At 56.9% G+C, this 24,350-nt stretch overlaps 7 protein-coding genes across 7 annotated transcripts; 2 read left to right on the plus strand and 5 right to left on the minus strand.

The window, feature by feature from the left end:
• Positions 1-221: 221 nt before the first annotated feature.
• On the plus strand, positions 222-1,056 carry ACRALDRAFT_2044455 (uncharacterized protein; the record flags this gene model as incomplete). Its single annotated transcript, XM_071021437.1, has 2 exons — positions 222-947; positions 1,003-1,056. The coding sequence occupies 2 exons, from the start codon at positions 222-224 to the stop codon at positions 1,054-1,056; spliced, it is 780 nt and encodes a 259-aa protein (XP_070871734.1).
• On the minus strand, positions 1,023-3,128 carry ACRALDRAFT_2022549 (uncharacterized protein; the record flags this gene model as incomplete). Its single annotated transcript, XM_071020097.1, has 15 exons — positions 1,023-1,057; positions 1,107-1,125; positions 1,164-1,410; positions 1,452-1,686; positions 1,724-1,837; positions 1,884-1,970; positions 2,017-2,063; positions 2,127-2,172; positions 2,213-2,291; positions 2,370-2,727; positions 2,785-2,793; positions 2,887-2,897; positions 2,932-2,973; positions 3,005-3,033; positions 3,104-3,128. The coding sequence occupies 15 exons, from the start codon at positions 3,126-3,128 to the stop codon at positions 1,023-1,025; spliced, it is 1,383 nt and encodes a 460-aa protein (XP_070871735.1).
• On the minus strand, positions 2,834-6,745 carry ACRALDRAFT_1077864 (uncharacterized protein). The gene is made up of 5 exons (XM_071018697.1): positions 6,420-6,745; positions 6,245-6,354; positions 5,804-6,171; positions 5,449-5,746; positions 2,834-5,379 (listed from the first exon to the last, which is right to left on the minus strand). Exons 1-5 carry the CDS (start codon positions 6,458-6,460, stop codon positions 3,266-3,268), a joined length of 2,931 nt encoding a protein of 976 aa, XP_070871736.1. The 5' UTR covers positions 6,461-6,745; the 3' UTR covers positions 2,834-3,265.
• Positions 6,746-7,111: 366 nt separating this feature from the next.
• On the minus strand, positions 7,112-8,451 carry ACRALDRAFT_1052503 (uncharacterized protein). The gene is made up of 3 exons (XM_071015733.1): positions 8,208-8,451; positions 8,077-8,140; positions 7,112-8,000 (listed from the first exon to the last, which is right to left on the minus strand). Exons 1-3 carry the CDS (start codon positions 8,286-8,288, stop codon positions 7,417-7,419), a joined length of 729 nt encoding a protein of 242 aa, XP_070871737.1. The 5' UTR covers positions 8,289-8,451; the 3' UTR covers positions 7,112-7,416.
• Positions 8,452-9,196: 745 nt separating this feature from the next.
• On the plus strand, positions 9,197-11,566 carry ACRALDRAFT_1083349 (uncharacterized protein; the record flags this gene model as incomplete). The annotated part of the gene is made up of 2 exons (XM_071019439.1): positions 9,197-9,389; positions 9,470-11,566. The coding sequence occupies 2 exons, from the start codon at positions 9,197-9,199 to the stop codon at positions 11,353-11,355; spliced, it is 2,079 nt and encodes a 692-aa protein (XP_070871738.1). The 3' UTR covers positions 11,356-11,566.
• Positions 11,567-11,615: 49 nt separating this feature from the next.
• On the minus strand, positions 11,616-15,870 carry ACRALDRAFT_1044752 (uncharacterized protein). The gene is made up of 2 exons (XM_071015369.1): positions 14,300-15,870; positions 11,616-14,195 (listed from the first exon to the last, which is right to left on the minus strand). Exons 1-2 carry the CDS (start codon positions 15,316-15,318, stop codon positions 11,864-11,866), a joined length of 3,351 nt encoding a protein of 1,116 aa, XP_070871739.1. The 5' UTR covers positions 15,319-15,870; the 3' UTR covers positions 11,616-11,863.
• A 1,302-nt stretch (positions 15,871-17,172) lies between these two features.
• Positions 17,173-23,962, minus strand: ACRALDRAFT_1044754 (uncharacterized protein; the record flags this gene model as incomplete). Its single annotated transcript, XM_071015370.1, has 3 exons — positions 17,173-19,902; positions 19,939-20,623; positions 20,778-23,962. 3 exons carry the CDS (start codon positions 23,960-23,962, stop codon positions 17,398-17,400), a joined length of 6,375 nt encoding a protein of 2,124 aa, XP_070871740.1. The 3' UTR covers positions 17,173-17,397.
• Positions 23,963-24,350: the final 388 nt, after the last annotated feature.

Consider the following 24,350-nt stretch of genomic DNA (forward strand, 5'->3'; position numbering starts at 1 on the left):
CACACCTCTGTGGCTTATGTCACTAGGATGACTAACTGGGACCCACTATGTACTTCGTAGCTACCGTCGTCACGTCGGACGGAGAATTTACGTATCTTGAGGAATCAGAAACCGGCTTCCGTACCTACCCAAATTCCACCCTTCACGTCCTCCATCATTCGCGTCGTCTTCCTAACTGCCACCCCAACAACTGGACGACCAAGACCGAACACACCTCCGCTATGACCACAGCTCATAGACCAACGTTTGATCCCGCACGGGGCAAAGACGCGCTTCGCGGGCCTGCGTACCATCAACGCCTCCTACCGGCGTACACCAAGCTCAAGTACCGTCAACCAGGCCAAGGCGGCGACGACGAAGAAGAAGACGAAGGCCGCGACCTCGCCTCGGAGCTTCTGGCCGCCGAAGCCGCCCACTTTGCCAAGAAGAACAAGAATGGCGGAGCCCTCCCCCCTTTGGCCGACGACGCCGCATCCGCCACCAGCCAGGGCGTGAAACGCGCTCTCGAGTCGGGCCCGTCCGACGGGCCGGGGGGCGGCGGGGAAAACGAAGAAGATTTCGAAGCGAAACGACGTCGAATATTAGAAGAATCCCGGGCCATAGACGCCGACTCGGACGACGACGGTGACCGCGATCCAGACGATCCGGGAGATGACGACGACGATGACGACGACGACGACAGCGACGATTCGGATAGCGACGACGAGGACGCGGAGCTGCAGCGCGAGATGGAAAAGATACGACGCGAAAGGGCGGAGCGGCGGGCGCGCGAAGAGCGCGAGAGGGCCGAGGAGGAGGAGTCGGCGCGGGAACGAGACATTGCGTTTGGGAACCCGCTGCTGAACAAGCCCGACTTTACCATCCGGAGGCGGTGGGACGACGATGTGGTGTTCAAGAACCAGGCCCGTGGGACGGATGACAGGAACAAGCCCAAGGAGTTTATTAACGTGAGTTTGGACTTGGCCTTCTGATCAACTCGAGCTAACCCAGGAACTTTTCTAGGATATGTTGCGGTCGGACTTTCACAAGAGGTTCATGAGCAAGTATGTCAGGTAGACTTGTTTATTTTGCTTGTTTTGAAGGACTATAATAAGAAGTACGGATACCTATCCCGCTCCGCTGTCGCTCGCTCACTACAAAATCCTCTTCGATTCGCCCCGGACCCGCGTCACGCCAGCCTTCTTGTCGACGAATTCGCGCTCATCCGGCTCGATGTTCTGGAGGTAATACTCGTCCTTGAATGCGTTGATGAACACCTCCATGCTGGGCACCTCGAAGACGGCGCATCCGTCGTAGTCGGCCAGTGGGCTGGGGCCCGGCGATTCAGGCCCAATGGGCGCGACTCCCTCGTTGAGTGCTGCGGTGGCGTGGATCTGTTTTCGCCCCGCCGCCGCCGTTAATGCGACAATCCTCACTCAAGTGTGTGTGATGGGATTCCCGATTCTCTCGACTGCTCGGACTGTGTACATACCTGGGTGTACGAGATGAAGCCGTGCTTCTCCATCCAAGGCTTGACGAGCGGACCATGGACCTTCTCCCAGTGGTGGTAGAACTGCTCCTGCGTGAGGCCTGGTTTGCGCTTCAGAAAGGAGATGCTGACAACCGTCTGGCCGGCCTTTGCTTGGCCTGTGGTGGTCGGTTGGTCTGTCATGGTTTCTGTATATTCTTTCTCTTTGGGTCTCCGAACTAGACCAAGCTTGTAGGTAGATTAGGTCCTGACAACCATGTGATTCCGAGCAGGATAGCTTTCGATATGAGGCCTTGATGGTGTTCAATGGAGGATAATGGCCGATCCACGCTGTCAACTGGTCAATGGAGGGGGGATCGGGATCGCTTCCTTGGACCGGAAAACAGCAGCCGGCAACGAATCATCCTCCCCTCACTCCTCCGTTTGAGCTTGCTCGTCTTCTCCGGTGCGCTAGCCAGATCAGAAGCCAATGGGCACCTGTTTCTCCATCTAGGAAGCGGCGCTTGTCTCGCGTGAGTCCTGGCCTCCTGGGTCTGTTGATGACTTACCGTACTCCATCGTTGCGGCAGCATCACGACGGATCACCATCGCCATGCTGCCACGAATTACTCAAAGCGCACCATAGGTTAAATCAAGAGGCAGGATATTCCGACTGTACCATTTGGATATTCCGACTGTAGTTCTGAGATGGACCCACTTTCTTCCTATTTCGGAATGACAGACACAGCTACGGTCGCAAACCACTCCAACGCCTTTTGACGCCTTTTGACGCCTTTTGACGCTTTAGATCAATTTGATCGCTCAGATCAATTGAAGGCAGTAACTGAAATGATTTTGACTGCTCGATTAAGAACAGCGATTCCATTTCGTATCTATTTACCACCAATTAGGGCCTCTTTACAGAATCCAGTTCCCCGTCACTCATCCTCATACATCCAGCCGACTCCTGCCGCTGCTCCTGTTGTTTGTTGTTGTTGTTGTTGTTGCTGCTGCAATTAACGGATAAGCTCATTCGTTCGATTGAAGCCGATCGCAGAAGAAATAGCTCCGCGACCTCCGCCAGCAATAACAGCTCCACGACCTCTTCCACGACCTCTTCCACGACCTCTTCCACGCCCACGGATATCGCCTTGTTGTTATTGTTGTTGCTGCTATTATAAGGCAAGAAAAGTAGGTAGTAGAAGCGTAATCGCTTATTGATTGAAGTTGATTGATAATGATCGTGATGATGGCTTAATGGGTTGAATTGGCGATCGTAACTTTGTGTGTGTGTGTGTGGTCTAGGACGTAAAAGTTAATTGGCCGGAAAAGTGGACCCACCGGAACTACAGTCGGAATATCCAAGTGGTACAGTCGGAATATCCTGCCTCTAAATCAATCATCATTACCAGTCTTATATATCCTCGTATCACCACCACATCGTAAATAACTAAATGTCTGCGTGCAGAATACAGTATCCGTACTTGTTCGTAGTCTAGCAATTTGATCCCTGGAATATCCATGTACTGTCCTGAAAACACGCACAACTCTGCCCACGAGATCCTTTTGATGCCACGCTCGAAACCCTAGGATGTGAACCGCGGACTTGATACAAATCTAATAGTGTTCGCTATACAGGGCGTCCGTCGCGTGAACCGGCATTTGGCGAGTCTTCAGACATATACCCTACTCCGCGCTCTATTCCGTACCCTTCCACCCATCATCGCTGGACGAACATGACCAAACTGACAAACAAGACGGGACTGCTCCGCTGTCCCGAGCCTCTGCTCCCCTGCCTGTCCCCCGCGGCGCTTCTCCCTAATAAGCCCAGCGATCGCCCTCTCGCTCCGCCTCGAGCCGCCGCATCCTCTCCTCCTCATCGTCCACGCCAAGGACCTCGCTCCTGCGCCCTTTGCGCCGGCTCCGCTTCCCATCGTCCCCATCGTCCCCTCCCCGCCCCCGTTTGATCCCGGCGAAGGACGCCAGCCCCGCCATGCGCTGCGTTTCTTTCAGGAGGCGCTCGCGGTCGCGCGCCTCGCGCTCCAGGGCGTGTGCGTTCTTCGCTGTCGCCGACGAAGCGCTGGACTGATGCTTGCTCATCGTCGACTCCCGCCGCCTCGAATCGCGCCGGTCCTTGGAGCCCCTGCTGTCGGTGTTCGACCCGATACCGCTGGGGATATCCGACTCCTTGTCGACAGGCGTGGGTGGTTCGGTGGACTGCTTCCGGCTGCTGCGGTGACGTTCTTTGTCTCGTTCACCTTCGCCGTCGTGGTCGTGGTCGTGGTCGTGGTCTCTGCGTCTGCGATCCCTTTCCTTTTCTCTGCCACGATCCTTTCGATCACGGTCACGGTCACGATCGCGGTCACGATCACGATCTCGATCTCGATCACGGCCACGGTCTCGGTCTCGGTCTCGGTCCCGGTCGCGTTCCCTGTCATAGTCTCGATCCCGGTCTCGATCCCTGTCCCGATCTCGGTCTCGACGTCGGCTAGACTTGTGCCGATATTCGTCTTCGTCATCTCGGTACTTCTCCTTCTCTCGGTCTCGATCTCTGTCCCGATCCCGGTCCCGGTCGCGGTCGCGCCGTCGGTCCCGATCTCTGTCACGCCGCCGCTCGTCACGCTCTTTACGGCTTGTTCGGTGACTTGACCTCCGTGATTCAGCCGGAGAAGCCGACCTCTCCTTCTCTCTCTCCCTCCCCCTCTCCCCCTCCCTGTCCATATCATCCCCATCCTTCTCCCGGGATGTCTTCGTATCCCCGTCGTCGTCTTCGACACCGTGCTTTCTCCTGCCGCTTTGTCTCCGGTCACCGTAGCTGTCGTCTTCATCATCGCGCTGATCATCCGACTGGGAAGCCGAGCGGTGACGTCTACGCCGGTGGCGGTCGCTCCTGCGATCCCTGCTTCGACTCCTGCTCGCAGTGCGGGACCGGGAATGGCCCCGCTCGTAGTCACCGTGCTCCTCCCTGTCATGCTTTCTCCTTTCGCGCGTCTTGGAAGAGCCGTCTCTACTCCTCTCCCGGTAGCTCCCATGTCTGTCGTCCCTACTCGGCTTGGGAGAACTACTCCGAGACAGACGGTGGCCCCGTTCGGAGCCTGTTACACCGTTGGTCACCGTCGGCGAAGACCTCCCCTCGCCATCATCGTGGATCTGGTAACCGAGGGCCCGTAGCGTGTGAAGGCTCGTGTTAGGCAAGCCCCTCCTCATCGCCTTGGGACCCGTGGGAGCATTCAGCGGGACGTCGGGTGCAGCCGAGACGCCGGCGAAATTCTGGGTACGTGCTATGTCTCCTGCGACGGCCTGGCCAGACGAATCATGCGATGCTAGTTCCGCAGCACCCGCGGCTTGTGGGGTCGCGCCGTCCTGCGCACCCTGTCCGTCTTGTCCAGGGGTGCCTTGGGTATTATGTTTGGTGCCGTCCTCCGTACCGTGCATGCCCGCCGCTTTGTCGGCGTCGGCATCGGTTCGAAGTTCACGGCCAAACTCATCCACGTTCTGTTGGTTTCCCTGGCCCCCCTGGTCGGACATGATGGCAGATGCACCGTGTTCGTGCGTTGCGTTCTGGCCAGCAAAGTGGTGATATCCGCCCCGGGCGTAGCCTCCGTAGAAGCCGCGGCCTCGTCCACGGCCGCCCCTGGCGCCATAGTAGTTGCGGCGGTTGTCATTGAACTGGTGGCCGTAATTACCTTGATTGAAGCCTGGCTGGAACCCAGAGTTATATGCGCCACCAAAGTCACCGGATCCCATCCCAGCAGCAAGTGCTTGATTGTAATTATCTTGGCCGAAACTCCATGACTGTTGTCCATTCCAGTTATTGGGCCCTGCGCCGAAACCACCGCCATACCCTCCCATGCCCATGCCTAGAGGACCAAAGCCGCCATTCATGTACATGTTCTGCATCGCCATGGGGTCCATGCCCATGCCAGGCATTCCTGAGGAAACATTAGCATACGTGTTCAGCCAAGCTAAAAAAGAAAGGGGGGGAGGGGGGTAAGACGAACCCATCATCGGAAAGGATCCAAACGAGTTAGGGGCCATTCCGTTTTGCATGGCCATCATCATTTGCATCTGGTTCATGTCGCCGTTCATGTTCAAGGGACCTCCGTTCATAGCGCCGGATTCGATGTTGCCGGCATCGGCATTCTCGCTGGTCTCGGCCGCTTGCGGGATCTCCGGCTGGCCGGTGCCGTCGTCTGTCGGCACCACCCCACTCTCGGCAACAGCATCGGCGTCTTTGGAAAGTTCCTTGTCTTGAGAAGCATCGGGGACGGGCTGAGACTCGGCTTCACCATCTCCATTCTACCTCAGAGTTAGCCAACGTCACGCATGAAAGTGAAAGTAGTTTGAACAGCATACCTGAGTTGGCGTGGCCGTGGCGGGTGCAGCACCCTCCGTCGATTCGGCATGGGCAGGGGCGTCGGATTGTTGCACTGGGGGCACGCTCTGCGATTTATCTCCAGCGGCAGGAACACTCGCAGGTTGAGAGATGGCTTCTGTCGCGGGTGATTGTGCCGCGGCAGGTTGTTGCGGGGTGGGCTTCGCATCGATGGGTGTCGTAGGTGTGGACACGCGTGATTCCTTCAGCCTGCTCTCTTCGCGCTTCTTTTCCTGGGTCCTCAAGAAGACTCTAATGGTGGTTCGATGGGACTTGTGAGGCGTGCAATCCTCAGCCGATACTGGCGAGTGTTCACAGACTGGGCAGGACGATGGCAGAGTTGATTGACCTGAACGAGACGAAGAGTCAGACACATAGATCCTACAGGCAGCGGAGGCAAAGGAACTAGGGCTGCTGCTTACAGGATTCGCAAATGGCTTGTTCGCAGCATGGTAGGCGGAAGGCGTTGACTGCAAGTTTACTGCAGATGGCGCATCGGAGCTTGATGGGAATATCCTCGGGCGCGAGCGAGCTGGAGAAGAAAATCAGGACAGATCAGCGTGGGAAGCGCGTGACTCTCCAGTCGACGGGCCTTACCTGATCAGCTCGGCCTGAGCCGGGGTGACCGCCGGAGGCATACCGGCGTCAAAAAAGGGTTGATTCTTTCAACAACTTGTCAACATGAGCTGACAAGAACGTTGGCTGTACGATGACGGGGGCCGAAGAGGCGTGTCAGGAATATCGCAGGATGAAAGTGCTGAGAATCTGCGTCTTCAGCGAACGTGGCGAAACTCGATCATCATGCGCGGAAACCGAGGTCTAAAATACGTCGTTCGTCTCTCGAAGAGCGCTGCAATCGATTCGAATGCGGTCGCAGCCTTGGGTCGTAGTATGAGTGGCGGCGTGGACCACTGGCAAGAATTCTGCAGCAGGGGAAAAGAGCGAGGTCAAAAAAAAGCTGCGTGGAAGCAAAGCCGCGTGGGAAAAGTCGACAAGGGGGGAATTTGCCAAGCTACGAAGTACCTATACGAAGTACCAGAAGTGGGGGTACGTCTCACCGAGAATCACGTGACCTGTCACCGGGGTGTCGGTGAAGATGCGCTGTCCGGTCAGCAGTAAGATCCGTAACGCTGCCAAAGCGGCCGGTGGAAAAGGTTACAGTCCTGTACGAAGTAATGCGCAAGGCAGAACGTAGAAGCTACCTAGTATCCCAGGAAAGAGCTTCGACAGCAAATTGGGCAACAAGAAGATCTGGCCAGTCTGTTCAAACTTCAAATACACTAACTACATCGCTCTACTCTGGTTCGAGAGCGGTGATACGATACGATACCTACGATACGTAACGAAAGAATGTACGCATATCAATTAATCGTACTGATTAAGACTGATGATGAATCCCAGGTTGTAACACAAAAGCACATGCACCGCCTCTGAGCTTCCAAGTCCGTCCGTGTGTGCCAAAGAAAAACAAACAGAAGGGAAAAAGGGAAAAAACATAAAAATAAAAAATAAAAATAAAAGCCCGCGCTCCAGCACTGCGTATAGACGAAACCTCTAATCACTCCCCCTGCTGCCGCCTGTCCCACGTCTGCCATCAACAAGCGCACCCTTCCTTCGCCGCATTGTCCCGCTGGCCCGATAGGTTCACCCGCTGCTCCTCGGCGCCCCGGCTCGCCGCGCCCGCCGCGCCCGGGCCCCTTGTGCTCTTGAGCGATGTTTCCGGGATGGCGTTGGCGATGGCCGTGAACACGTCCGCCACGTTGTGGCCCGTCTTGGCACTCGTCTCGAAGAAGAGCAGGCTTTCCTCTTCGGCGTACGTCTGGGCTTCGTCGGTCGAGACCTTCCTCGCGTCCCCCCCGGACTCGTCGCCGTCCGCGCCCTCGTCGCCGCCCCCGGTCGCGCCGCCGCCGCCGGCGCCGCCGTCGTGTGTCAGGTCGAGCTTGTTGCCGACGAGGGCGATGACGATGCCGGGCGATGCTTGCCGCTGCAGCTCGGCCACCCAGTGTTTCGCCTTGACGAGCGACGTCGGCTTGGTGAGGTCGTAGACGACGAGCGCTGCCTGGGCGTTTCGGTAGTACATGGGTGCTAGCGAGGCGAAGCGTTCCTGGCCGGCCGTGTCCCAGATTTCAAACTTGATCGTTCGTGTCGGCAGGTTGCATTTTTGTGTGAGGAAAGCAGCTGGTGGGCGGCGCTGGTCAGTCAACTATATCTTCCCCAGGACCGGACCCTTCTTCGAGTCCTCGACCAAACGTACCTCCAATAGTTGGCTCTTTGTTCTCTTGAAAGTCATTGTTAACGAATCGCAGGACGAGGGACGACTGGCGAATCTAGGTCAGCTCGGCCATATTTTGATAGTCGTTGATTTCGTTGCATCAGCTCTCCTACCTTGCCAACGGCAGCTTCTCCAAGGAGCACGAGCTTGACGCTGCTGCTCGGCTTGGGAGCGGCGTTTCCAGAACCGTCCATTGTACGTCGTCGTCAACACCTTGATGTGATAGAAAGTCGAAGAGCTGTCAAGTGTCGTGGAATGATGCGTTGTTAACAGAGGGGCTGAACGAATGTTGCTGGATCGTATTCCGTGTTGTGTTGCCTTGGGAAGACGTAATTAATGCTGGGGTGCTTGTATCTTAGGTCATCTGAAGTCAGGTGTGCCAAGGTGGATACCAAGCTCGCAGTACTTCTAGTCACTTACTTCGTAAACGTAAGGTTCAAGTCAGGTGACTGTTCGTGATGTACAGTACCTAGTATACATATAGATCACCACAGGTACCAAGTGATACCCTTCAAGATGCTACAGGTTCCATCCATGCCTTGGACAAGCTCGCGCGGTGAAGTTTACTTGGGTGACAATGGCTCTCCTTCCCATACCCTGGTTCTCGGAGCCTGGGTTCATATGCACGTCAGCCGCTATGCTACTAGACTCCAGGCCACCGAGTTGCTGGCATCGCCAACTTTGTGTACGCAGTCAACTATTACATATAGTGTATAGTTGATCGTGAGGATTGTAAGATAGTTACGAAGTACGATATGGATAGAATAAGAGAACTACTTCGTACAACTAAACCCCGAGGTTGATGTGAAATGAGCCCAGGTTCCCGTACATGACATGTACGAATACATGTACGTTGTATGTACCAGTACATGTAATCTCCAGCTACGAATAGTTGGTCGGTCGAAATTTTCCCCGGTTCCGACCGTCCCCATACATGTACTCCACAGTGGTACGTACCACCCTGGTCGGTGAAGATAAGGTAAAGGAAAAAAAGAAAAAAAGAAAAAGAGGAAGAATCCCACCACGTTCTGACAATCAACTGTCGACTGTCAACCTTCAACCTCACCCAATTTCAGAGGGCCAATCTGGCCAATACAGCACCATGCCGTCAAACAGCTCCTTCAGCGACACAGAAAAGCCGTCCAAGAAGGCGAAAACAAAGGCAAAGCTTCTTGATAGTGATTCCGAGGACAGCGACGGAGGGGTCGATCTCGCCAACACCTCCGAGCTCAAGATCAACGAGGAGTATGCCCGCAGGTTTGAGCATAACAAAAAGCGAGAAGAGCGACAGAGACGTACGTTTTGATCCGTCTTTGCCGTTATTTTCCACTCATTATTTACGCTTGCGAAAACCTCGTTACTGACCCGGATCTAGTCGAGGAAAAATACAAAAACTCCAACTTGGACGATGACGACGATTCCGATTCCGATTCCTCTTCGGAAGATGAAGAAGGCTTCTTGGTGACAGAGGAACTGGACGCACAAATCTCGGCCACCCTGAGCGCCATCAAGAACAAGGATCCTCGTGTGCGCGACAAAAACTTCAAATTCTTTCAGTCCACGGCCGACGACGAGGACCCGGGTCCGTCAAAGAAGAAAGAGAAACCTTTACGCCTGAAGGACTACCACCGCGAGAAGATTCTGGCCGGCGATGTCGGCGCGTCAGACGATGAGGAGGAAGTGCCACCGCAAACATATGTCCAGGAACAGGAAGCTTTGAAAAAGTCCATCGTATCCGAGATCCACAAGGCGACCGCCGACGGCGACTCGGACGACCAAGATTCCGACGATCAGTTCGTCACCCGCAAGGAGAAGCCGAAGGAGAAACTCGACACCAACGGAGTCCATCCGTCCCGCGCCGCGGTCGTTTCCACCATCACCGAAACCGACGTCGTCAATGCCGACAAGGACCCGGAAACCTTCCTGTCCAACTTTATGGCGTCCCGTGCCTGGGTACACGATGGAGGCAGGAACTGGGAGGCGTTCGAGTCGGACGACGACGATGGCCACGTCGACAAGGCCGAGGAGTTTGAGCAGGCCTACAACTTGCGGTTCGAGGACCCCCATAAGAGCAACGAGGTGCTGAGATCATACGCTCGTGACATCACAGCCTCCAAGTCGGTCCGGCGCGAAGAATTGACGGGACGGAAGAGGCAACGACAGCTTGAGAAGGAGAAACAAGAGGCCGAGAAGCAGCAGCGGCGCGAGGAAAAAGCACGTCTGCGGCGGATGAAGCTCGAGGAGGCCGAGGCCAAGCTGGCCAAGATCAAGCAGGCCGCCGGCCTGAGCGGCAAGGATATCAAGGAGGAGGACTGGATGTGGCTCCTGGACGGGGCCTGGGACGACAAGAAGTGGGAGGAGGAGATGCAGAAACGGTTCGGCGATGACTATTACGCCGAGCCCGAGGTCGGCTCGTCCGGGGACGAAGAAGATGGCGGGAAGAAGAAGAAGAGGAAACCCAAGAAGCCCAAGTGGGATGACGACATTGACATTACCGACATTGTCCCCGACTTTGAGGACGACAGCAAACCCGACATTACCCTCACTGACGACGAGGACGAGCATGAGAACGAAGACGACGAAGACGACGGCGACGGCGACGGCCGTCCGGCGAAGAAGCGCAGGACGACCAAGGACCACAAAAAGGAGCGCCTGGCCGCCAAGCAGGCCGCCAAAGCCGAACGCCGCAAACTCGAAGCCCTCGTCGACGCGCGCATGGACCTGGACCACCCGGACGTCCTCGCCGGCGCCGAGGACGGCGACCCCGAAGCCGCCGAGACGGGCAAGCAGGCCGCCGCGCGGATGCGCTTCCGCTACCGCGAGACGTCCCCGCAGTCCTTCGGCCTCACGCCGCGCGACATCCTCTTCGCGCCCTCCGACTCGGCCCTCAACCAGTTCGCCGGCCTCAAGAAGCTGGCGCCCTTCCGCGACCCGGAGAAGAAGCGCAAGGACAAGAAGCGCCTCGGCAAGAAGGCCCGCCTGCGCGAGTGGCGCCGCGAGACCTTTGGCAGGGCATACGAGCACACCGGGCCCAGCGACGACTTTGCCGCCGCTGCCTTTGCCGCTGCCGACCGCGACAGGGAGAAGAGGCGCAAGAAGAGGGAGGCCAGGGCCGGTGATGCTGAGGAGGCGGTTACCCCGACTGTGACGGCCGACGGCGACGGCGACGGACAGGCGAAGAAGAGGAAGAGGAAGAGGTCCAAGGGGAAGAAGAACCAGGGTGACGATGCTGCTGCTGCTGTGGCCACCACTGCGGAGTAAGGAGTTATTCCAAACTAGAAAACATGCCGAGTGGCGAACTGGCGCTGCCCTTGACCCTGAATGAATACCTGTACTCTTTAGACTACATTCTAGCATCGTGATACCAAAATACTACCATGTAGCAGCTACAAAATGCCACGCTCGTGTCTGTTCTGCTTCCAGTCTCAGCTACGCCAACGACACATCCGAGAAGGCTTTGTTCCTCGACCATCGTGAAGCACACGAATCCCTCACACCCTGCTCATAGTCCGGCTCAAGTTATCCAAAGGAACAAATATATTGCACCTATTTTATCTTTACCCCAGCATATGAGAATCCAAAGCGCCTTTCCGAGGAACCCCAGGAATTTCTCCGAGCTCCTTGCTACCTAGTCGATTGTATATCCCCTTTTGGATTGTACATTGGTTTTATAAATCATCCTCCACGTGCAAGTGGTAATAATACATGATATCAATGATATCTGCCGCTTCAATCCTCAAGCCCATACGGCTCGAACGCCGTAATGAAATCACTGCCCTCCGGCAGAAAACGCCCCTCCGGGACCGTTAGCCGGGTTGGGACTGTTCGGGCTCATGACGAGCCCGTCGAGCGAGATGCCGCCAAAATCGTGTCCAATCTCGGGTGGCTCCAAATTGAACGGCATGAACCACGCGCTCGACGCTTCGTGCACGCCTCCCCCGCCGAAACCGGAAAGATGATCCTGGTGCGGGTGGTGCAGCGGCTGTGGTTGCTGTTGTTGTTGCTGCTGCTGCTGCTGCTGCTGGGCCGCCGCCGCCGCGCCTCGCATGCCGCCCGGACGGTTGCCCACTCGTCCGCCCATGCTGGACCGCTGCGCCAGTAGCCTCGCCGCCTCTTGCGGGTTAGTGGACAAGGAGTCCCAGTTCGCCACGGCGTTGATGAGTGCCTGCTGCTGCCGCGCGAGGCTGCCCGGCTCGGTCGAGTAACCCCCAAAGACGAGCTGCCGGTCCAACGGCTGCAGCATGCCGTTTGCTTGCTGGTTCAGGGACAGGGACAGGAGGTCGGGGGAGTAAAACGAATTCGACACCGATCGGTGGTGATGATGACCTGTCGGGGTCCCGAACTGGTTGACGCCGATCGGACTGATGGGGGACATGGCGTGGTAGGAATTGCTTTGCGATTGCGACATCATGAGCGGGTTGTATCCGCCGGCCTGCGTCCCCAGTTGGCCGGGCATTCTGTTGGCATGAGATGATCCGGTGCTGCTGAGACTCGACCGCGTTCCGTCCATGGACACGCCATTAAAGTCGGTCAATAGAGGCTCGTTCTGTCCTTGTTCACGTGGTTGTGGCCTTAGTTGTTGTGCTTGTGGTGGTTGCTGTTGGTCGCCCGTGCCCGGTGCTGTCCTGTAGGCCACGAGCTTCTTTTTCTGCGCCGGCTGTTGTCCCGCCTCCTTGTTGCTCCTTGTGCTCTGTGGCGGAGAAAGGCTGGTGAAGAGCTCTTCCACCGTATGCAGCTCGGCCTTTTGCTCCAAAACAGCATCCACGCCCTTCTCTTTATGTTTGACCGTCACCGTGTCGCCGAAATCGGTCTGCGAGACGCCGTGCGGGTAGCGGTCGAACCAGTCGCCGTACTGGAAGATGGGGGATGCGGTTACGCTCTTGGCCGTCTGGCCGCCTTGTCGGGCAGCGTCGGCGCAGCTGCGGTACTGCTCCCGGAGGCTTTCCGACATGAAGTGGAACATGCCCCAGTAGCGCTTCATCTTGGAGAGATACTTGACGTTGGTGGTCAGGTTCCTCTTGGCGGCGGCCTCCACGGCGGGATTCCCGGAAAAGACGCCGATGATGTGAATGGTGGCGGAGGAGAAGGCGCAGTAGCCCACGAATGGTGCCGAGACGAGGTGGGCCTCCGCATCCTTGAGCACTTCGGATATGCGGTTCGCCGCGGCGAACGTCTCGGCGCCTGCGTTGGCGACGAAGCCTGGAGGAACATCCTTGGCTACGGGGCCTCCCGGGGTGGCAACGGCCACTCGGTTGAGAAAGAGGATGTTCTGCTGGATGGAGATGTGTAAGAAGAGGAACTGGTTGGCCATGCCTTCGGTGACGTGCAGGTGGAGGTTGTCGCGGGTGTACTGGAGGGTCTCGGGGAGAGTGTCGGCGAGTTCCTCGGCGTCTTTGACCAGTTTCGCGTAGCCCGACTCGGCGCTCCAGATGGGATGAGGGTCGAGATCGATTCCTCCCTGGTTCAGATAGCTTATGATCCTCCCCCACACAGCTATCGATCGGATCATGTATGCCGCGACGCCGAGATTGTCTTTGGGATCGGAGACCAGTTGGGCTTCTTCCGGGTCCGAAAGGTCGGGGGCCTCGCCGCGCAGCGTCTCGGTATGGACGGGCATATCGAGCTGGAAATACTTTTCTTTGACGGGAAGGGGTATCTTGATGGTATCTTCCCTGACGAAAATGGGCCTGTCGGTGCCGGACGAGTTGAAGCGGTCCATGATGAAGCATGACCACATGACCCTCCTCCGGATTTCGCGGTCGATAAAACTCAGCTGGGAAGTGCCGTGCTTGTGGTTGAACGGATCGTGCTCCAGGTCCTTGTGAAGCTGGAGGGCGAAGGCCATGCGGATGGCCTGGCCGCCGAGGGCCCAGCTTCTCCCTCCGTGGCATGTGCCAAACTCGTGAAGGCCGAGGATCAAGAGGCAGGTGAGGATGGTAATATTGGGCCATTCGTATCTGGTGGTGCAGATTTCGCGGGCATGCGAAGCCCATTCCTCGCCCCGAAGAAAATTGGGAGTTGTGTTCAGTTTCGGATGGGTAGAGAAACGTGCGGAGATGGCGCATACGGAGAGGATCAACACGGGAGGTAAAGTTCCTGCTCTAAAAAGACGGACAATATGTTTAGCGATGCGTGGTCTAAAAGCCACGGGGAAAAGAACAGAAACAGAAAAAAAAATAGAAAGGCACTGCCAGGACCGACTCACTTTAGCTTCCTCATATAGCTAGGCTTGTGGAGCAAATGATAAGCCTGGCCGTAGATGTTCTCAAAGAAGACCTCGGCGAGATGCTCCTGAATCTCCTTTGACGGCAGGGCATCCAACCCCTCTCGAAACAGCTTGTTCTCCTCGGCTTCTTGGATCTGGAGGGACGTCGGCTTGTTGGCGACCTGCGGCTCGGCGTTGGACGGCCGTCGGGCCCAGTTATCCAAATCTTGGCCAAAGGCCTCGTCGGCCGGTCTCTTCTTGGTGGAGGATTTCGAGGCGGCATTCGTCCCCGGGATGGCGGGCTTGACGACGGCACGGGCGACGGAGGCGACGGAGGCGTCCCGGTCGCGCAAGGGCACGATCTTGATGATGCGCTCTTCCATCCGCTTCAGGCGCTTGTCGAGCATGGCCATGTAGTCGGTGCGCGGCGCGGCTTTCCGGGTGGTGACCTTGTAGACGCAGGGGATGCGGGAGCGCAGGCAATGGTTGCAGGCGGGCTTCTCGCCGGAGCAGCGGATCTTCTTCCGACGACAGGCTATGCAGGCCAGGGGCAGACGTTTGCGCTCCTTGCCGGCTTTTGTCTTGAGCTCGCTCCATGGGGGAACGGTAGCGGACTTGTCTTCCTTGGGCTTCCCGGCTATATCGGTACCATTGGCGGCGGTCTGGGTACCGAGGCCGAACTCGTCACCGCCTGGGTCCTCGAGAGGGTTGACACGACCGTTGGGACCGCTCATCTGACTGCCGTCCTCGGAAGGGACGACAAGGTTCGGGGCGCTGCGGTTCGGGTCGACATCGCTCAGGTTCGTTCCATGGTGTGTTGATGACGTCTTGATGGAGGCGGTGGCAGAGTTCTCGCGGGCGCCCTGGGGCCCTCCATTGGGGGGCGAGGGCTGTTGTTGGGCTTCGGCGATGGGAAAGATGTCGGGAATACGGTCTGGTTCCTCTAGAAAGATCATGGAGTTTTCATCGTGGAGGGCCTGGTCGGGAAAGGAGAAGTCTTCAAACCGAGATCCGTCCATCTGTATATACGGGAGCTGTGACGGCCTGTAGGCTGTGGTTGTATGCGAGACAAAACGGCTTCAGGCGGCGGAGGCCAGAGTTGATTGTATGGTGGGACGATGGTGGCCAACAGGTGTTTTTAAGTGGATTCGACGAGAACAAGGGACGCCTTCCACGACTGCTGGAGGAAGGGCATCGGCGAGGATGAAGAGGGAAGGTTCGAGGTTTGAGGTTCGAGGAGCAAGCTGACGATCGAAGCAAGCAAGTATATTATGTAGACGAAGCGGTAGGAAGGTTTCCGGATGTTCTGCCTCCAAACAGTACAACGCCAAGGGAGGTGTTTGAAGGCCTACGGGGCGGCGATTATGGAGCTTGCACTGCTATTCCAAGGCGGGTTCGCATACGCATACGAGCATGATATGTTTGGCCGAGTGCTGAGGGGATTCGATGTTCAATGGAGACTGGATTTGGAGACTCGGAATGAAAGATGGAATCGTCGAAATGGTGTTTGTCGTCTTTCAATTACTGGCGATCGTCTCGGTCGTTGTGACTGGCGAAAGGACGGGTAGGCTGGCTGGTGATGCTTCGTTGTGTGTGGCAGAGGTCTGGAAGTCGGGAAGACGCTGAGCAACCAGAAGAGGGCAGGCAATGTGGGAAAAAAATCGAGAAAAAGGTGTGGGTGGGGAAGACCCCCCTCCGGTCGGAAGGGGGCTCCGGGCTCTATGGGGACAAAAGTGGAAAGCAGGCCTGCGGCCAGTGCCTGGGGAAAGTGGGTTTCCATCCAAAGGCTTGGAGAATATGTGGATATGCTGAGTACCGGTACTCCGTGTATGACGATGGAGTATGGGGTACAAATGACTATAATTCGATTGTGATTGGCTCTTCTCCAACGGGTGCCCACTTAACATTGGTGCGCATAACTCATAATCCTTGTAGGTGGCGCTTGGCCAGTGAAGAAACCGTTTAGAACGAATCCGCAACGTCAGCACTAGGTAGGTATTCCATTTTCATCGCGTGGCACGGGTAACGCAGCGCCGCTATTATAGTTGCTGATGATACAAGAGACATCAACTAGGATTCGAATCATGCACCGTCTATAGACTAGAGCCGCGAATGCCCTCTACTTGGTCCGATGTAGCTTGGTAAAGTGTGACTGGTGAAGTAGGGGGTGGAAACGCGAATACATGTGTACTGTGTTGATGCTAGATACTCCGAAGTCTGTACACTACACAGGTACGAAGTACATAATCTATAGCGAGGAGTATCCGCCGCCACTGAAATGTTTCGTCGGAACTTTTGCCGAGCCATTGTACCTATGTATGTGTACGTTGTACAAACACTACTTCCGTACCTACGTAGGTACTTCCCCAAAAGTTCGTGTGGGGAGGAGAGTGGATGGATAGATGCCCCGAAAGGGAGGCTAACAAAAGTGACTAAAGAACACCAAAGGCTGCATACGTACGAACTTGTACAAAGTTCCTTGCCAATGTCCATCTACATCTACGCTAGCGTCCAGTGATATACCCATACCAAGTACAAGCACAACAGAAACACACCACGAGACACTCATTCACTACTTAGTAGAAAGTATAACATACCTAGGTACCTAGCGTCTCATTGCGACGCTTAGATCTCCGATTGATGCCTCCGGGGATGTTATGCAGTGTGACCGTGACTCGGGCCAGACCTCCGTCCCGATGTACTTAGTACATCCCAAAACGGGCGAAAACCTCCGTGTCATGCACTTTTTCGGCCTGAATCGGAGGTACACATTTGGGTAAATTAATAGCAGGCGCAATAATGATAATACCGGACATATAGCAAGCTTATAACATGCCGCATTTGGATCCACGGCCGAACACGACCCCTACGCTGGCTGTGAACACATCTCAAGCCTTGACATTGATTATGAGAAGTAAGTTTGTCAATCCGACGTCTAAAGGGTATAGAGACTCAAGACACCCCCTTCTCTGCTCATATAGAATGGAAGAAAGAAATCCAAGACCATGGACCCAATGCCTCGTATCCTACTCAAACCCGCATGGCTATGAACAAAATCCAGACGCCCAAGCAATGCAATGGCGAGCCAAAGACGCCCGTTACTCTTCCTGTTTCCCTCCGTCCTTGCGAATATACACTGGGATCCCATAAACACAGACCGCCCCAGCCGTGATATACCTGAACCGGGTAGCATCCCTTGCCCTCGCCACCGCCTCCACGAGGGATACCCCGTTCCCCGGTCCCTCCGTCTCTCCTCCCCTCCTCCTCCCCTCCGTCCACCTGTCCGTCGGGAACGTGCCGCGCTTCACCAACCCCCACTCCTCGAACATCTGCCCGGCGAACCGATCGACGTCCTTGTCCGTCACGTCCCACAGCGTGCCCACCACCGCCGGACACCCGGCCATCATGTAGTTCCACACCGGTCCGTGGACCTCAAACTCCCCGGCGTCCGTGAGGCTGGCCGAGCTACATCCCATCAGCAGCGCCGTTGCCCGGCACTTCCCGAGCCGCCGGATCGTCTTGCCCCGCACGTATTGCGCCCCGCTGCCGTGCCCAAAGTAGAGCAGAATGTCCGACTCCCGGAGCGTCCTCTCAAACTCCTCCTCCGACGGCGCCCGCGATACGATGCTCGTCCACGTCCGCCCCAGCGTCTGCAGCGGCTTCTCGAACGTTGCCTGCGTGCTGGGCAGGTCGTTGCCGGGGTTGAGAATGTACGTTCCCTTTTGCCGAGAGACCGTGTGCCCATGCGCCGAGCCGTCTTGGCCCTCCGGCCCGTCGGTACCCGTACCCACGCCGAACTCTTCCCGTTCGCGAATCAGCCTCCGTAGGCAAGCCATCGAAGGGACCCGAGAAACCGCCAACCCGTCCATGCATGGAAGCGATTCCCAGGGGAAAGCGTGGAGTGCCTTGTCGAGCACGAGGATCGTGTGCGCCCCTTCCGTCGGTTCCGGCGAGCTTTCCGCCGCCGTGTGGTAGGCCTGCAGGGCATCTAGCGTCTCTATCACCATCGAATCAAAGTCAATCTCATCGTACGCGTTCCTCTCCCCGTGAAACTGAAGCACGTCGACAACAAAGTAGAGCAAATCGTTCAGCGCTTCGTCCAAGTCGTTGTCCTCCTCCGGTTCCCCCGGCTCCCCCAGCCCGATGAAGAGGTCGAGGATCCGCGAGTCCAGCGTAATCTTGGGCGCCTTGGTCACCTTCCGCCCTCCGACCTGCCGCCGGGACGGGAGGTTCTTGTCCAGCATCTTCTGGAACGACTTTCGGAACCTGGCCAGCAAATCCGGGCGCCGCTGGTGCTGCGAGAAAATCCCCCGGAACCCGCCGAGCCAGACCTGCTCCATGTCCTCCAGGAGCTGCTGCAGCCTCTTGTCGAGCGCATCCCTCTCCTGCCACCAGGCCGTCTTGGCTCCCTTGACGGACCAGTCGCGCTTGTCGTGGCAGCTCTCGTTGGTGAGGCGGATGATTTCCATGAGCTCCGCACGCCCGTGCTCAAAGCTAAAGACCTCGGTATCGGCGTCCCTGGAGATGGCCCTCTCGAGAGGAAGACGCAGCACGAATGGGCTGTGGTCCGCCTGGAGCTTGGTGATGCAAAGGTCGTGCCGGTTCTCGCTCAGCGACACCGAGATGACGCTCCACGTCGACGGGAGGATATTGACATAGTCGCGCTGGAACCCAGCCACATCGTCGTCGTCGACGAGGCCGGAACTCGGCCGACGAGCTTCGCTGAGCACCAGCGCCTTGGGCCACGCCATGTCGCTCGGCCGAGACGCCTCCTGCTCGGTAGCGATGGCCTTCACTTCGCGCTTCCACGTGACGTTCCTCGCGAGCTCCATCGAGCAGGTGGCGAATCCAATGTACGGTGTTCCTTTCAGACCAGGCGACGAGGCGACCGAGAGCAGGATCGTGGTGTGCTGAAGCAGCGCCGAAACGCGATGCACCAGGCCTCCGTCGCCGGCGACCACCGCCATGGAGTGCGCTTCGGACAAGCACGCGAGAGCCTGCTGCAGGGTTTCGGCGAAACCAGCAACACTCTCCTTCGATGATCGACTAGCAGCGGCAGCAGCGGCGGCAGCCCTTCCGCGAGGTTTTCGGACGACAGGGGAGACGGCAGTCGCCGCCACATCAGCCGCAGCCTTGTCCGAGCTTGCCACCGCAGAAACAGACGGGAATGATACCGTGGAATCTTGAACGACTGAAAAGACGGGGTCATGAATCATGCGGTCCAAGCTCTGCCCGATCAGGCAGATACCCTTGTGCACTTGGACCTCTAGCGATTTCCTCAGTCCTGCCGGTACCTGCTGCGATTCCTCGAGTAAGGCTAGAGCAGTAGTCCAGTCCTTCCGCTCGAGAAGCCCCAGGGCCTTGCTGATGAGTATCGGCGGTGGCAGGGTGGGCGCCACGTTATCATCGGGAGCCGCGGTCATGGTCGTGGCCGTGGCCGCCGGTTTCGCCGCCTTACCTCTCGTTCTACCCGAGGTTGAACTCTGGGCAGACCGACTCGCAGTCGTCGTGGCATTTTGCTCCCTTGCCCTCGTCGTCCTCGTCGTGGTCGCTGCTCTGGTTGTCCTGGTCGTCCTGGTCGCCCTGGTCGTCCGAGTTGCCGTCTCCTTGAGTGTAAGTTTCTCCATTCCCTCAGTAACAGCCTTGGCTCCAGCAGACATCTTCTTCAAGGGTAAAGTCGTGTCGTGTTCGGGCTCCAGCTCTCTTAGCATAGCCTCGGCTGATTTAATCAGCTGCGACTTGCTGGCTAGGTCTTTGGCCAGCCCGTAGGACATACTCAACTCGCATGCCAGTTGGACAGCGCGTCGCGTGGGTGCCTGGGAGACGATGGCCTCCCTAGCCTGGCCCAGAAAGTCCAGTCCCTTATGTGGCTGATGAGCCCTGATCCAGAGAGAGCCGATCCAGCTCTGCGCTTGTATTCTGTGGGTAGACGAGTTGATCCCGTCTGCGATTTCCAGAGCCTTCTCGGCGTAATATAATGTCTCTTGGAACATGCCAATGTGTACGTAAATGGCAGAAAGGCGAAGAAGGCTGCGTAGTAGGGCACCAGCAAGAGCCCAGTAGTCGGGGCCATCGGAGAGTTGAAGAACACTGGCCTGGCCTTGTTGTACTGTGCTTTGTTCAAGAATAGAAGATGAATACTGCGATGACTGATGGCTCTCGGCAGGCTGTATGCGAGCCTCCAGTTTGGCCCAGTAGTGATACAGCAAGCGGACACTGTTTCTCGCATATACCAACGCTTGGTGAGGTTCCCCCTTGTGCAGGGCGAGGAACGTATAGAGCAGACCGGCGCGAGCGACAAGAAGCTTTCTCTGCAGGCCGGGGCTCTTCTGCCTTGTCTGCTTCTCGTAAGCACGCCTCGCGAGAGAAAGAGTAGATTCCCTATGCCATGTCAGTACGTTCTCTCTGGTGTTCTGGGTAGGGCGACGCATTCATAGTGATCGTTAGAGGGGGCAAAAGAGATGGGCTGGGAACATACGCTTCATTGTACTTCTGCATAGCCAGCTGATATTCCACCGTGGACAACTGGAAACTTGCCCATGCAGCATCGAATTCGGCTTCGTCTGGTAGCTCTAGTTGAGACAGTCTAGACAGCACGTCGTGAGCCTTCGATTCGCAACCAAGAGACACATAGTGATCTGCCAGAGCACTGTGACTGCGAAGTGTCGAGTCGGCCGAGCCGTCAGATAGCATACGCGAGACGTCAGCAGAGAGCTCCAGAGCCGAGAGTTGAAGCGAGTCTTCGCCCTTCAGGCTGGCGAACTGGGCGAGCGCCTCAAGATGTCGCATCAGCTGCTCAGGGTTGTCGATGCACGCAGAAACATCCTCCTTCGACTTGCGTTGAGTGAACAGGGCCCGCCAAGAGGACATGACATCCTGCAGCACTGCCGGCTGAAGACTCGATTCAGAGTCAACCAGAGCTGTCAATGATTTCATGTAGGTCTGAAGATAGGGGACGTATCGCGCCAGTTCGGCGTCGTCGCCGAGGACCTTGCCCTGACACGCCTGCAATGCCATATCTGCCTGGTCTTGGATCTCCCGAAACCGGCGGGCGTTTCCGACAAGGAGAGTCGAGAGCTGGACGAGGACCCGCAATCTGCGGACGGGAAATCGCTCCGTCGAGTAAAGCCGCAGCAGGGCATCCGTGGCCGAGTCGGGAAGGTCGGATTGGGAGCTCTGCGACGTGTCGCAGAGTATGATCTGTATCAGATGCTCCAATACCGCCGCCCTCTCAAGGTCGGCGAGGAAGAAAGTCCAGTCGCTCCACGACTGGTCGAGCTTCGCCATGGCCGCCAGGGTCCTAGACAGCGTTTCTGTTTTCGGGTCGGCGTTCCACGCGATGGTGGGAGGTTCGTGGTTGAGGCGATTGGCAACGGCGGCGAGGACGCCGTCCTCCACCATGTGAGTGCAGATCGTCTTGAGCGCCTCGCGCGCGTCGCTCAGTCGCCCGGCACTCCGGCAAAGATCCGAGAACCTCTCCAGCTTCTTGATGAGCTGCGCCTTTTCCTTTTCTTTGCTTGACCGGTCTCGAACAACCTCAATGGAGCGTTTCAGGGGTCGCAACACCGACTTGCCATCTTCCTTCTCCCCTTTTCGTTGTAAAACGCTGGCAAACATGAAGTATAGTTGTGAAAGCTTTACATGATAGGTGCTGGCCGGATCGCTCCTCGTCGTAGGGGTGTTGGGTTCGCCCACGGCTTCGAGTAGGGACAGGCAATCCTGAAGCACAAGGTCGAGCTCCTCCCAGGGGATGCTGCTTTCCTCGATTTTTGTTTTCACCACGACAAGCGCCGAATCGAGAATCTGTGTTGCCGATGACAGGAGGAGTTGTCGTCGTTGCTCATATCGGATGATGCGTTTCGGTTCTGCATCTCGGCCTGGCGACCTGCCAATCCACCGCACCGAGAAACGGGGGAACTGAAGAACGAGCTTTGTACAGGATTCGAGAACGTGCTCGGGTATGTCGTCGCTGTGATTTCCGCCCTTTCTTTCTCGGTTGATGAGGACGCCAACGATCGATCGCCGCGCGGCTGTTAGGTGGACCATGAGCTCCTCCAGCTCGGCAGTGTCGCCTTGGAGAGACCCCTGTAAACCACCTAGAACCTCCTGGAGAAGACGATCGAGCTGGTCGACGGGGAGAGGCTCCTGCTTTGCCACCACAGCCAGCAGCTGGCCGGCAACGGCACAGCATTGAGCGTCTGAATCGCGCTCGGGCAGGATGCAAGCCTTGACCTTGGAGATCCACGTCGCTGCCTCCGCATACAGGCGCGCTTTCTGTGCCACGGTGCCCAGAGTCTGGTGGATCGAAGTGAGAGGCGACCGTGCCGTCGCAAGTGGTTGAGTGAAATGGGCTTCAAGGATGGAGTTGAGTCGTAGATATGCATCGACACAGATCTTATAGGTCGACTTGGTAGGGTTCTGACACCTGCGAGCGAGAGCGGCAAAGCATCGAGAAAGTGGGCTCAGGAGATCGCCTTCGATATCGGCCTGGTGGCCAACCAGGGCCCACCAGTGTAGTCGACATTCGAAGCCAGTGACATGGAGCTCTATAGCACATTCAGGGGAACAGCTCAGCCTGCTCTCTTGGGCCGTGGCGTCGTCTTTGCTGGATACATTAGGGGGGAGCGAGAGAATCAGTTGGGCCAACTGTTCAAGCTGGCGGGCTGCCTTGGTCCGGCTCTGGCTGGACTCTTTTGCGAATCGAAGCAGGAGAGCTGATGGTGAAGAGGGGCAGCTGGTCCTCAGAAAGGGAAGGGCGGCTTCGATTACAGCCGGCTGTTTGAACGCCGCAATGAGGCGTAAAATCTGCAATTGAGTCGTGATGACGAGTCCGAGTATCGAGCCGGAGAAATGAGCGTTCCCGAAGTTGAGAAGTGCCACAATCCCCTTCGCTCGACTAGTTGCCGTGGTGGATTGTTGCGGGCTGTCCGTTGTTCGGGGACTGGGCTGGCCTAGTGCTTCCAACCTTGCTTTGAGGATGGTTAATTCCTTGAAGGCCAACTCGTGAAGCCCGAGACCGATGATCTTGCCAACAAACGAAGACATGCCAGCTTCAATCTGGCCCTGGGGAAGAGATATTTTGCCCGAATCTTGTAAGGACCTTAGGCACGCGAAAGACGCGCGAAGGCACTCGGCCATGGCGAGACATGCTGTGGACGGTGATGATGCTCTCGAGGAGGCCGGTTTCGAGGTTCTTGCTGCCATGGGCGAGGTTGCGACTCGGTTCAGAGATCGTGGTTGGAGCGGAGTAACGGGACTTGAGCTGGATCTTCGCAACCTCCTGTCCAACGGCCGAGCTTGCTCTCCGTCGCTTGGTTCTGTGCCCGTCGCTGGTGCTGGAGGAGACTTGGGCGCTTCCGAGATGACCTTTAGCGCTACATTTACCACGTGTGTTGCCAATATTGCCTTCTCTTTAGCTGATAATTCGTCTCTGTCGGAATTGGTGGCGGCTGATCGCGTTGACGATGCTTGTGCTTTTGTTCGTCGAGGGGCTGCCCTAGATGATCTAACAGACGCGGTAGTCGCCGCGGAAGAGACGTCGCCCACGCCATCGTTATCGTCTATGGCAAGTAGCTCTTTAAGAAGTACGGCTGTAGCAGCGGTGCATGTCGAGGTGGATGCGACTGCTGTTTTCACAGCCTCGGCTTTGCTCTGTGAAGCCATATGCGTGTCGTATGTTTCGTATTTGCGTCTTAAGCATGCCGTAATGAGACTCGGGGCGGGATTCGAAGGAGACCCATGGAGAGAAGCAAAAGACTACTAGAGGTGAAGCAATTGATAGCTCAGAATAGTTTGTAGTGCCCGGGCTGTCCGACAATGTGTAGTGGTAGCACTATGAACTAGGGTCCAGGTTTCCAAGCCCCGTTCAACGCTTAGCTATGTTGCCGGGCAACCACTGGGCGCGAATCAGACGACCCTTGTTGCCCCACACTCTGTGGCGGCGGACGGTGCGCCACACCTGATCCAAAGTATCTCTACATTACTCTCGTGCTTCAACCCGCCTTCTTTCGTCCCTTTCTGATGTCCCATTATTGTCAGCTGCCGCCCGATT

Source organism: Sodiomyces alcalophilus, assembly GCF_042370955.1.
Source record: "Sodiomyces alcalophilus JCM 7366 unplaced genomic scaffold ACRALscaffold_8, whole genome shotgun sequence".
In the NCBI taxonomy this organism is placed as follows: domain Eukaryota; kingdom Fungi; phylum Ascomycota; class Sordariomycetes; order Glomerellales; family Plectosphaerellaceae; genus Sodiomyces; species Sodiomyces alcalophilus.